Source organism: Cryptomeria japonica, chromosome 11 (genome assembly GCF_030272615.1).
Source record: "Cryptomeria japonica chromosome 11, Sugi_1.0, whole genome shotgun sequence".
Classification (NCBI taxonomy): domain Eukaryota; kingdom Viridiplantae; phylum Streptophyta; class Pinopsida; order Cupressales; family Cupressaceae; genus Cryptomeria; species Cryptomeria japonica.
This window is the reverse complement of record NC_081415.1, coordinates 576,263,546-576,276,873: the sequence shown is the minus strand read 5'-3', so window position 1 is coordinate 576,276,873 and position 13,328 is coordinate 576,263,546. Positions and strand designations below refer to the sequence as shown.

Below are 13,328 nucleotides of genomic sequence, written 5' to 3'. Positions count from 1 at the left end.
AGGGCATCCAGTGATGTAAGGGCAACCTTGCAACACCCAAAAATATTGTATTTACCTTTATTTTTTGTAGTTTGATTTAGATCTGAATATATTAAACTGGGAGAGGCACAAACCTTAACATAACCACAAAACCAGTGAGTGACAAAAACCAAGGGCTCACGAGGGGTAAGGCCCGAGACCAAAAAGCCTACTGCCAAAAAGGAACAAACCCAGCAGGCTTCAAGCACCACTAACAGAACCCAACAAACCAAAAACAAAACTTGACACACCCCCATCGGAGGCATGAACTGATGACCTACTAGGTGCGGGAAAACATAAATTTCCTATCTTGGCAAATTTCTTTGCCTTTCTCTCAAAAAGAGAGCTTTCTATTTGAACCTTTCCCAGATGAGATGGCCAGAGAGTCTGGTGTATCTTTCACTGTGGACATAGACGGTTCCAACCCAATACTAGTAGATGATTTCATGGCTCCTCTTCTTAGCACGCCAACAAAGTTCTTCTCGTTCATGTCCGTATTCTGCACAAACATATTCTCCATTTTCCTTTTCATGGAGTCTTGATTATCAAGCAACACCTCCACCACTTCTTCCAAATCCTTTGTGTTATTACCATGGTTGACTTTCTCACTAAGCTCCTTCATTGACTTTTCCAACCCTTCCAACTTAACAACCATAGTAGCAAATTTAACCACCACCATCCAAGCACACTATTCTTGGTGATCCATATCCCAACTTGAGGCTCTGGTATCTTCTTTAGTAAGGGCTTCAATTCTATTGATTTTCTTTATTACCAGCTCGAATTGTATCAAAAGCCAACAAATGGCAAGTTCATGCTTGTTGAACCCCTCACAGAGTTCATTCACTTTGGCTACAGAGAGGACAAATTCCTCCTTAGAGCACTTTGAGGAAAAGAATGAGGAGAGCTAGGGGAAGAGGAGGGGAGGGAGGGGTAGCAACATTGCTTATTGAGTTATCAAGGGTCCAATTAGACCTATTGGACCAAGAAGAATGCATCTCCTTCGAATCTTGTTCAACAATGATTGACTTTTTTATAGAGCATTTATCAATAGTAGGGGTCGAGAGGGTTTTTGGTTTAGCTTGGTCCTAGAAGGGTTAACATATGTGTGATTGTTCTAGGGATTTAGGGAAGCTATAGAATCAATAGGTTGACTGGTAACTCAATAGAAAGGCCCAACCCATAAGGATTAATGGTAGGGCCACTTGTTGGGGTTAGATCAAGATGGAAATTGTAAAGGGACAAAATGAGACCTTGGTGTAAGGGGATGGTACCTTTATACTTGGCCACCATAACAGATTGGGATATGGATGAGATGACCCAAAAGGGAAAGTCCATCTTGACTCCATACCTTAAGTGATTGAGCATCAAAAATAGTTGGGAGTAAAAGTGCTTAAAAATGCCCATCCAAGGTGACATACTTGATGAAGAGTAGCGTTGCCTCTTTCCAGATACCTAGAAGGTTGTCCCTTTCAAAACCTCTTTGGAGATGGGCCACATTCTTTCTCGAGCCCATAAATCATTTGAGGTCCTCCTTGTAGTTTCTTTTGATATTTTTTGGGAAGGGCGTGCCTTCCACGAACAATCTAGTTGTGGTTGCAATAGTCTTTATTGACACTATAACTTCATCTTCTCCACCTCAACTTCACCATCATCCTAGGATTGGGTAAATTATTTTGATAGAAAAGAATCAAATCCTCATGACCCAAGCCTAGTGCCCAACTTGCCTTACCTTGGGCTTACTTACTGCCAAGTTGGGGTTCAGGAAGGGGTCTGCTTGGAGTGAGACTAACCCTTGGGCATGGACCAAGCTTCCCGTAAGCCAGATCCATCAGGTGATTCCAAGCCTAAGAGTCAAACTCGAAACCAATGGGGAGAAAACCCACAGTCCAAGCCAACTCTGCTACCCATTCGGGCTATATGTCAATAATGTTATTATTTTTTCTTTTATAAAAATAAATGGTGAGAACATTATGATGACCTTGTTTTTATGCAAAATATGTAAACAAGTGCCTTTGACCATTCTATGGTCCCACATATTTTTTGACACATCCATAACTAGATAGGCAATAATATGTCACAAGACATGAGTCTTGGGAATCAAGGTTTCTTAATGTTTTATAAATTCTTAGAATTATTTATTTATTATTTGACATTTTCTTATATCTTATTATTATTTTGACCTTCCTATGTGCACCTTCATGACTTGTCCCCATTCAATCTCATTTCATTTCATTCCCAAATTTCATATTAGTGTAAATAATGGTTTCCTTTCCAAATCCTCTTTACTTTAATCATTTTTTAAAGACCTTTTATAGTCTATTTGACATTTACCTCCCATAGCCAATTAAAAATAGCATGCAAAGGGAATCCATCAAACATTTACCTCCCAGTTTCTCTTCTATCAAATCGTTTTGCATTTCCAAAACATCACAACAACTCTGTATTACATGTTCATAGTTCTTACACCTCTTACCCCGCTCTATTGCTCTCTATAAAACAAAAAGACCATCTCTTGCATTCACTTGACAACCCATCTTGTCCTCTAGTTGCATACAACCCCAATTAACTACAAATCATTACCATACTGACCCGCACCAATTATGCCTTTAACCACAATATTACATGCAGCTATCTTTAAAGACAAAGTATTGTAAGCAGGCATAATGGATCCAAACGTAATTGTGAAATCATTATTAAAACCCCAATTATGCTTGTGTACTTCCAGAGACCTCCAATTGGAAAGATTTACAACTATGAGGTAGAAAAATAGAAATGAGAATCAAAAGCATTAACATTAGGCAACCACAAACCTAATTGCAAATGAAATTAACTCCTATCACATTCAATGAAAGAATTGAAGATAAGATGTAAGCAAGAAATGCAAACCAAATATAATCTCCTTCAATTGAACCACATTGTTTTTCTTTTTCCTTCAAATGTGTTGTAGATCTCACCTACAAAGAACAATTGCAAGTGAAAGCAAGATTTGCAAGCGAAATTGACAGTGTAAGGATACTAGAAAATGTGGTTGTTAATCAATGAGAAAAGGGCTCAATTTATAGGAAAATTGAGATTGATTGGACGGTTATGATTGATTTGAGATTGCAAGTAATAAATGGATGAGATTGAATGAGAGGACATGTTAAGTGATGATAAAAAAGAAATTGTATTTCCAATGAAAAAGAGAAGTGAAAATAAATATTGGAAACATTTATTTTCAACAAAATATGCCAAAATGAAATAGAAATGAGTGAAAATGATTATTGGAAATATTCATTTTCAACAAAATATGCCATTTGAGAGTGGAGGAAAGGAGTAGTGATGGATAAGTTGAATGGAGAGCTAAAGGGAGATACAAATTAGCAAGTGGAAGAGATGAGTGGTGATGAAAATTGGAAGGTGGAAGAGATAAGTGAAAGGAGATGGAAGAGTTAAAGGGAGAAAGAAATTAGAAAGTGGAAGAGTTAAGTGGGATCATAAATAAATAAATGAAATCCATTTATTTCACCCACACATGGTAGTTAAATAAATTAAAATTTTATTTAATTAGAATAATTGGAGAAAGTGATTAATCATGGAAGAACAAGTAGCTTGGAATAAAGGGATTAAATAATTGAATGAATTATTTAATCAGAGAGGAATAGTTAGGATAAAGGGATAAATAATTGAAGAATTATTAAACCCTAGATAAGAAAAGGGATAAAAGGGAGAAATAATTAAAGAATTATTAAACCCAAAGTAAATTGAAGAATGAATTAGGTCAAACTAGGCCATGATAGGATTGACATCGTTAATAACGATGATAATGAACATGATCAACAAAATGATTGATAAGGATAAAAAATTAACCAAATTGATAATGATAGGGATCGATGACAAATCAATCAACATTAACAAGGATTGATGGAAATTGACAAATACTAATAATGATAAATGATGATTGATAATTGATAGGGATAGATGATAAATTGATCAAGATTGATAGAAATTGATAATGATTGAAAATGATAAATGATGTCAAATTAACATTAAAGGTTGATCATGATCATGAAATGACAATTGAAAATGACATCGATAAGACCTAATTCAAATTTGAGAAAATGGGTTTGAATAGGAAAGAATTCAGACGAATGACAAAATGTTAACAGATGATAAAGATCAAATGTGAAACATAAAAAAAGTGTTAGTAAAAAGTGAAAAACGAAAAAAAGGTAACACAAACATGATAAAGTATGACACTGCAAGCGTTTGACAATTTTTAGACACCTACAGCAACATTCTTTGTTTTTAATGTTAATAAGAATCCAACTAAGCCTCAGGTTGCCCGAGAATATGATTCCCTATACATCTTCCCCCCTTAGTAGAAATTGAAACGAGAGTACCATCAGAATCGCAAGGAAGATCTATCACCTCCGGCTGGACTTTCCTAGACAACTTTAGAATAAATTGCTTAATTGTTGCAATGAATGTCTACAACCTCAACAAAATCAGAGAGAAAAACTGTATCATCAATCTCCTCTCTGTCATCATCTTCATCCAAAGGATTGAGAATTTCTTGACAATCTTTCTTGCAATTGATAATAAGCTGTTCGGAAACATTGATGAGTGGAAGGCAATCTGCATAAAACTTCGTGAAAGATCAATCGTTTAATCTCGAGGCTTGCTGTGGAAGGCCACAGAGAGGAGCAGGCATCCTCCCACAAGCGCTTGCAAGTGTGATGCCGTCCACTCTCTTATAAATCTCTCACAATATCATTGCTCAACTACATTACTTTTTACATTGAATATCCTTTGCAAGTCAAATTTCAGTGCTGGATTTGGTCTCCATTAATATAGCAGCTTTAATCAATACCAATACCGCGACGTGGGTATTACATCACTTAAAAAGAAAAAAAATTTCCATTAAATGAGACAATCTAGAGATCGGATAATGTGTTCCCACATGATTTTTATTGTAAGCCTATCAATTCATAAAAAGGATCCATGGATCGAATTTGTTTGAGAATCTAATGTAGTCCCCACTATTAATAAAAATCAGGTTTCAGGCACTGAGTTGAATAATAAGTGTGTTTGGAATGAAAAATATCTGCGAACATTTCTCAACCATGAAGAACAGTAGGGAGTCGATGTCAAACACGAAAAAGTCGTTTTACCCACTTCAGAGGCTTCAGAAATTATTAAAAAAACACATTTAACAAATAAGGGCATCCTTTAATGAAAAATTAAAAACGATAGGGCGTTTTATTTTTAGGGGAGTTGTTGAGATGGCTCCTTCAAACGCCATTTTCCACTCCTCCGTGGGACCATTTTACGGAATTTATGGTGTATACAATATGCAATACAGACAACGAAAACCTAATCTCTCGTAACTAGTGAGCTCGTAGTTGTTTCCCTCTACATTACGCAAAGGACATTTGGGGATAAGTTACAGCGATTAGATTATGTTTATATATATATATTTATATAGAACTATAATCTCTGTCCACCCTAAAGAAGGAAGGGCTTACCTATCAATGGTCGTATTCAACTCTTGCTCTAGAATATAATTCGTAGCATACAAGCATTGTTTCTTACAAGCATATCCCGTAAATCACTCACTTGATAAGGGAGAGGAGAATCCTTCAATGTAACTCTTATTACAAACCAAAGATATCTAGAACACCAATAACCTATTCAATTATAAAAATTGAAAAATCAGTAAAAGCCTTTACAAGTTTTATGATCAACTTTCAATTAGATATTTATCAATCTTTCATCTTCTTGATAAAAGAATATTTACATACATCTTCAATTTTCCCATCTACATAAATATTATCGATATTTAAAGAAACACAAAACAAATGAAAAACTAAATTGGAGAAATAAAATAATGAAATCAGAACAACACACATAAAGAAGACACCAGATTTATAGTGGTTCACCATAGGGTACATCCATTTTCAAGGGATTCTTAATATATTTCATATCAGTTTCTTATACATCTACATACAGCACACTTCACCAGTATATATATCCTCAAACAACATAATGCTTAATAACATCTTCTTCTAGAAAATTCCCAAATGCAAAAACATCCATAGGAGAAGACTGCTGATGGCAGAAAGAATTGCAGTTTACTAAACATAGCCAGTCTCTTAGACTTGGCTTCACACGTATCCAACAAATAAGTCCGTCTTCTTTTTCAACCTTCCTCAATTTTTCCATCTACAACAATGTGACCATACTCAATTTCCCATCTACATCAAGGTGACCATCTCCTTTTTCAACCTTCCTCTGTTTTGTTGGTAATTCATGCTGAAGTGATCATCCAGTTCTGTTTAGTGCCATACAAACCGTTAACACAAGTTTGCATACCGTTGGGAGATCCTCATCGAGTTATGCATGTCATACATCATGTGCTGTTTTATTTATCTATTAGTTTGTATGTAATTGATTTTTAAGATGCACACGTTAATTTTGCATGTCAAATGCATGAAAGAAAACCCTCCAGTTTTTTATCTATATTTAGACAATGTAATCTTTATCTAACATAACCCTTATGCTGTTTAAAGCGGTCTGTAAGATGTAAACCATCCATTTGATTGAATAAAGAGTTTTTGTGTGTGTAAATCAGTAATCTGTTTTTTCTTCTGTTTCTGTGTTTCTTAATTCTCCGTGTTTCAGATTTTACACGTTTCCCATCTACATCAACGTGACCATCTTCTTTTTCAGCCTTCTATCTACAACTTTTTTGGCTTGTCCCCACTCAATGTCATTCATTTCATTCACTAAATTTCATAATGGTGTAGATGACGATTTTCTTTTCCAAGCCCTGTTTATTGTAATAATTTTTCAAAGATCATTTTATAATCTGTTTCTTGACTAGTAGTGTAGTTAACTATGAGGCATGATACCATTCCACTTTGCTATTTTTCAAAAAATGATATATTGTTCGAATTCATTTGAGTAACATCTACACTAATTTGACCGCACTTCATGCTTGGCGAGAGTCATCGTCACCAATTATCAACTGATCTCTTTCAAGAATGATTGTTTTTTTCTCAATGAACCGTAAGTAATATTCAGCACTCCGACTATGTTTACTAACTTGACTCTAAATTTAACGTTCTACCTGTAAAATTTTAATGGTAGTTACTCTATTAAGTGCATAAGAAAGAAATAAAAGAACAAATTCATATATCATCTGTATTTTGGTGATACACTTCCTTTACAATTTCTGAAACTCTTTGCAAATTTCCCCTTTATAGAGAATACTGTGTTCACAAACTGTTGATTTTATTTTATGCCAGAAAAAGGGTAAATATGATCATACAAACATGAAACGTAGCCCTTCCATATCCCAGTTATGGCTTAAGAAAATAGTACCAAGACAGAATTGCTACTCCAATTAAAAGTAGCATGCAAAGGGGATCCATGTGACATTTAGCTCCCAAATTTTCTTCCATCAAATCATTCTGTATTTCCAAAACATCAAAACAACTCTGAATTACTTGGTCATAGTTCTTAGTCCTCTTACCCCACTCCGCTGCTCTCTGTAAAACAAAAAGACCATCTCTTGCATTCAGTTGACAGCCCATCATGTCCTCCAGCTGCATACTAACCCCAGTTATCTGTAAATCATTACCCTCCTGACCCACACCAATTCTGCCTTTAACAACAATATTACATACACCTAACTTTAAAGGCAAACTACTATGAGCAGGCAGAATGGATCCAAACCTAATTGTGAAATCATTATTAGACCCCCAATCACGCTTCTGTGCTTCTAGAGGTCTCCAACTGGAAAGATTCACAGCATTTTTTGTTCTTCTGTTAATAAGAATCCAACTAAGCCTTAGGTTGTCCGAAAATATGATTCTCTCTATATCTTCCTCCCTATTAATGGAAACTGAAACAAGAGTTCCATCTGAACCACAAGGAAGATCAATCACCAATGGAAAGATAGAAGATGACCTGCACTCTATGATATCATCTGCAGCTGGAATTTCCCACACAATTTTAGAATAAATTGCTTCATTGTTGTAATGAATGTCTACAACCGAGACATAATCAGAGTGAAAAACTGCATCATCAATCTCCTTTCTGTCATCTTCATCCAAAGGATTGAGAAATTCTTGACAATCTTTCTTGGAACTGATAATAAACTGTTTGGAAACATTGATGAGTGGAAAACAATTTGCATAAAACTTCTTGAATCCACCCAAAGAAAGGATCAATTGTTTAACCTCATGGTTTGCTGTGGAAGGCCAAAGAAAAGAGCAGACATCCTCCCATAGGCCTTGCTCCTTTACAACCGACCGCACATCAGAGCAGCAACATTCTGCGCTTGCAAGTGTGATGCCATCCACTCTCCTTAAAATTTCTCTCACAATATCATTGCTCAACGACATTTCTCTTACACTGAGTATCCAGTGCAAATCAAATTTCAGTGCTACATTTGCTCTGCATTGATATAGCAGCTTTAATCAATACCAACACCGCGACGTGGGTATTGCATCACTTGAGAAGAATAGTTTTGTCAATAAATTGACACAATCTAGAGATGGGATAATGTTTTCCCACATGATTTTTGTTGTAAGCCTATCAATTTATAAATAAGATCCATCGATCGAATTTGATTGACGATCCAATGTAGTCCCCACTACAAATAAAAATCATTAAAGTGAATTGAAGGAAACGCGGGTTTCAGGCACTGAGCTCAATAATAATTGTTGTATTTGGAATGAAAAAAAATCTGGGAACATTTGTCAACCATAAAGAAGAGTGGGGAGTCGACGTCAAAGAAGAAAAAGTCGTGTTACCCACTTCAGACACTCCTGAAATTATTAAACAAAGACATTTGACAAATAAGGGGATCTTTTTAATGAAAAATAAAACACGATCGGGAATTTTTTTAGGGGAGTTGTTGGGTCGGCTCCTTCAAAACGCCATTTTCCACTCCTAAGTGGGGCCATTTTACGAAATCACGGTGTATGCCATATGCGATATAGACAGTGAACACCTAACTTGTAAACCATGGTGGTCTCGTCGTTGTTTCCCTTGGACATTGGGGATCAGATACAGGTATTAGATTTTGTTTTTATATATATAGTGAGTGGAATGGATATGCATTTCGGAAAAAAATTGTATGAGATGGAATTTAAAAAGAAAAATAGAAATAATGATAAACTATGGAATTATTAGGAGCAAATGACAATTCATAATCAAAGGTTTTTTTCTAGTTATCTAAAATGTCTTAGATTTTTAGGAATTGGCTTCTACTCTATAATCAATTCTTTATCATTTGTTCTTCATAAAATTGTGTGTCATTTATTGTATGAGAGATAACCTAACTCAATTAAGGGACCCTGTCACTATTTTGCCAACCTAAGCTATCTATGCTATGTGGTTGACAAATAACAAAGGGAATACATGTATATTGGAATCGTTCACGTCGTTTATGCTAAGGAGAGCTCTGTGAGTCATGATAATTACGATTAGTACAATCACTATGACTGAAACCTTGTCTACAGAGCTCTTGTGAGAAGGAGAAGAAGGCATACCTAGAACAATACAAGGAACACTAGTCAAATGTTCGATAAAAATTTACAAATAGAGCCCTTTTAAGGTGACATTGTTATCTTGCACATGAATCTATAGAAGGACATTAGAACAAATCATAGAGTGTACAAGATAAAAGGAGAGCCAATAGAAGCACCTAATAAAAGGTAGAGTTTTTATCACTCCAATAATTGAATAGAATCTTCATTTGAAAACTATGCATGTAAATTTTAGGTGAACCCACTTAACATTCATGACCAATCAAACAAAATATTCACATACGAATAAAAGATTTTAAACTTCTAAAAGTGATAAAGAAGTGATATGTCCAAATCCAATTGGCTTGAGTCTGCAAGCATAATTTTATTCTAGATAATTGTGTGCTTTCATGAACAGATGAAATATGAAATCCTTGCCTTAATCTATAGATCCTAAAAAGTGGATGCGCAACAATTCGTTGAATGTCTCCTAGAAGGCCATTCCTATTCATATTAGGCATATCCCTTTCATTGGTTGTTTTGCTAGAACATAATTCCCATATAGAGAAAATTTATTTTTGACAATATCATTGCTATGTAGGTAGGTTCTCCAATTGGGTAAAAATGGAAATCAAATATAACCTTGGTCAAAGTTTACCTATGGTTTAAAAAATTAATTTTGAATGTTCTTTTCAATCTCCATCTTTTATGTATAATAAATAATTTCGAAAATAATTGTAGAGCCAAAGGTTTGTTAGTTTTCTTGGAATTTTATTTAGCAGGTTCTTCCTATTAGAAATTATAGAAATATCTTGGTGTTTATAATGTCATATACCCATTTAGTAAACAATTTGAAAATCTATGGTATTTAATGTTTTTAGCTAATAAGAAAATTTCACTTGGTAGTGATTCATGATTGTTTGTGGTCTTTTTAGCTTGATATTTTTATTTGGTGTGTTATTTTATTAGGAAATGGGGCTAAATATTTGACTAAATTCTTCTATCTATGATGTTCTTTCAGATTGGAGATTCTTTGTCACATCTAAAAAGATAATAATCATGCTATAATTTTTAATAATGTTGTTAGGTTCATTTTTTTTTATTGCTCCAAATTGTTGGTGGTTTACATTTTAGTCGAGAAGATTTAATTTAGCCAAATGAATTGCCTTCAAATTATAATATCTTCAAATATTATTAGGTCACTAGAAAAATGGCCCATGTATTTTTACTATGGTTTTCCCTTCTTTTCCACCTTTGATAGATTCTCATATTGGCTACAATGACAAGAACTTTTTGTTAGTGAAAATTTTTTATTTTCCCTATGTAAGGATTTTTTTTCTACACAAATATTATTAATCTCTTTTAGGCTATGTAGACTTGGTTATTTTGAGGACACATGACATAATCCATCAATTGCACATCTCACTCTCTCCCACACATGGGTAGTTGAGTCTCACACCTTCTTTTGAAACTATATAAAACCTCTCTTAGTTATTAATTTTTCTTCATCTAAATAGGTGCAAGCATGTGATTTGGAATTTAATAAGTACTTAAGAAATCCTATCTATTAGGGTTAGTTGGAGTTATTACACATCCTTGATGTTTATGCCCCCATTTGTGCTATATATATGTACAACACTCATCTCTCTTCTCTCCTAATTAGATTTTGCAAATTCTCTAAATTCTCTTGTAATTTATCTTGTGAGATTTGTAGTGTTCTAAATTGCATTCCTTTACAATTTTACACTCTATTTGGGACCCTACTTTAGTGTGCTTTATCCTAGATCATTTTAAGCTCATTTGTGCCTTATGTTACCTCATAATTTAGTCATTAAATCCATAACTTAATTATCATCATATGCTAATTTTGAGACTACGTCCTTTGTTCAAGATCTCAATACATTACAACTCAATTATCTAGTGCATTTTAAAGTGAACTAGGGTACCCAACACCATAGTACCTCTAAAAGGAACCCAAATTCAAATGTGTGTGAGTGTTTGTCTTCATCATTCATGATCGAGTGTCAATATTTTCACTTGATCATTGGTTGTTAGTGTACATTCAAAAATACCTTGTGAACCCTATATAAAGAATGAATTCTATCATTCAAAAAGTTTAAGTGACAATTCAAGTAGCCTTACAATCAAGCAAGCACTTCAGATTTGAGTCTCGACTATGTTGAGTAGAAAATTACAACACTCAATATTCAAGTATAATGTTTTGTTTATCATTTTTTTTTATCATAAATTATTGCATTAACATTTATAGGACATCATGAAAGGAAATAGAGTAGACGATCTTATGAAACCATAAGCAATGAAAAAGGTAGTAGTGGTGGTAATTGGTTTGAATCTAGTGTTGAATAAGGCATCTAATAATAATATGGCCTCTACAAAATGCTTTTCCTTACCTTGGTATTTCCTATTGTAATTTGGTCCTATCTTGAAATGGTGTTTCTTTGGTTGGATCTTTAAGGTGGGGTTTTCTATTTTCTTGGGTCTCTTCTTGGATGTAGACTTGTATTGATTTCCCCTTCTAAGGGGTTGGTATGGGTCTCCTTCTTTGGTCATGCCACTTTTTTATTTTTTTGGTGCTCTGGTGGCTTCAATCACGACTTTGTTTTCATTGATGTGGCATGGTTATAAGTTGTTGGAGATGTGTTCTTTGGTTAAAAAGAAATCAGAATATGAATTTTTTTCATTCTTCAGCCAAGACAAAAAGAGAAGCACAAATCATTTTTACTATTTGGAATGCTACCACAAGTGAGCCTTTGACAAATGCATCAGCAATACAAGAAGAAGGGGTTCATTTCTATACAAATCTTTTGGCTCCCCCACAACTGATTTATGGTTAGTATTTGTAGCAAGAGAAAGAACTTCTAGGAGGTCTGCCAACAATTATAGACCAACAAGAAAATGACACCTTAATGAGATCCTTCACTTTAGAAGAAGTACACAGTGTAGTATTCTCCATGGCGCTAGACAAAGCCCCAGGTCTGGATGGATTCACAACTCTTTTCTATCAAAAATGTTGGTACATCATTGGTTTTTATTTGTTACAAGTATTGGAAGAATCAAGGAGGAGTGGATCAATATTGAAATCATTCAATGTGACTAACACAACAATATTGCCAAAAACAAAGGAACCAAAAACATTTGCAGATTTCAGGCCCATCTCACTATGTAACTCAATTTACAAGATTATCACCAAGGCAATATATCTCAGGCTTTAGTCTCTAATTTCAAAAATCATTTCTCCAGAGCAAGGTGGATTTGTTCCAGGTCGGGAAATAATGGAAGGGGATTTAGTAGCACATGAAGTTCTTCATTTTATCCATAAATCCAAACTCTCTTCATTCATTGTTAAATTAGATATGATGAAAGTGTATGACAAGGTGAATTGGGTTTTCCTCCTTAAGGTATTAAAAAAAATTAGATTCTAAAAGAATTGTTGCAAATGGATTCACTCATTCTTATGAGGTGCTTATTTCTCAGTCATCATTAATGGCACACCCTCGGGATTCTTTAATGCTACACAAGGACTAAGACAAGGTGATCCACTTTCTCTAGTTTTATTTATCATCATGGATGAACCCCTTAGTAGAAGAATCAAGCACAAAAGTGAAGTAGGATTGTGGCAAGGCATACATATTCTAAATACAAGAATTTGAGTCACACACACCTTGATTGTTGATGACACATTATTTTATTTTTTTGGCGAAAGGCAAAAAGCCTAATATATATTAATACTATAAAGTGTTACAAAATACATCGATGACACATTGTTATATG

The 13,328-nt window shown here is 34.4% G+C and overlaps 1 protein-coding gene across 1 annotated transcript; it reads right to left on the bottom strand.

Annotated features, from left to right (window-relative positions):
• Positions 1-7,269: 7,269 nt before the first annotated feature.
• On the bottom strand, positions 7,270-8,517 carry LOC131064764 (probable F-box protein At2g36090). Its single transcript, XM_057999032.2, has one exon. The coding sequence runs from the start codon at positions 8,406-8,408 to the stop codon at positions 7,362-7,364; it is 1,047 nt and encodes a 348-aa protein (XP_057855015.1). The 5' UTR covers positions 8,409-8,517; the 3' UTR covers positions 7,270-7,361.
• Between the last annotated feature and the right edge of the window lie 4,811 nt (positions 8,518-13,328).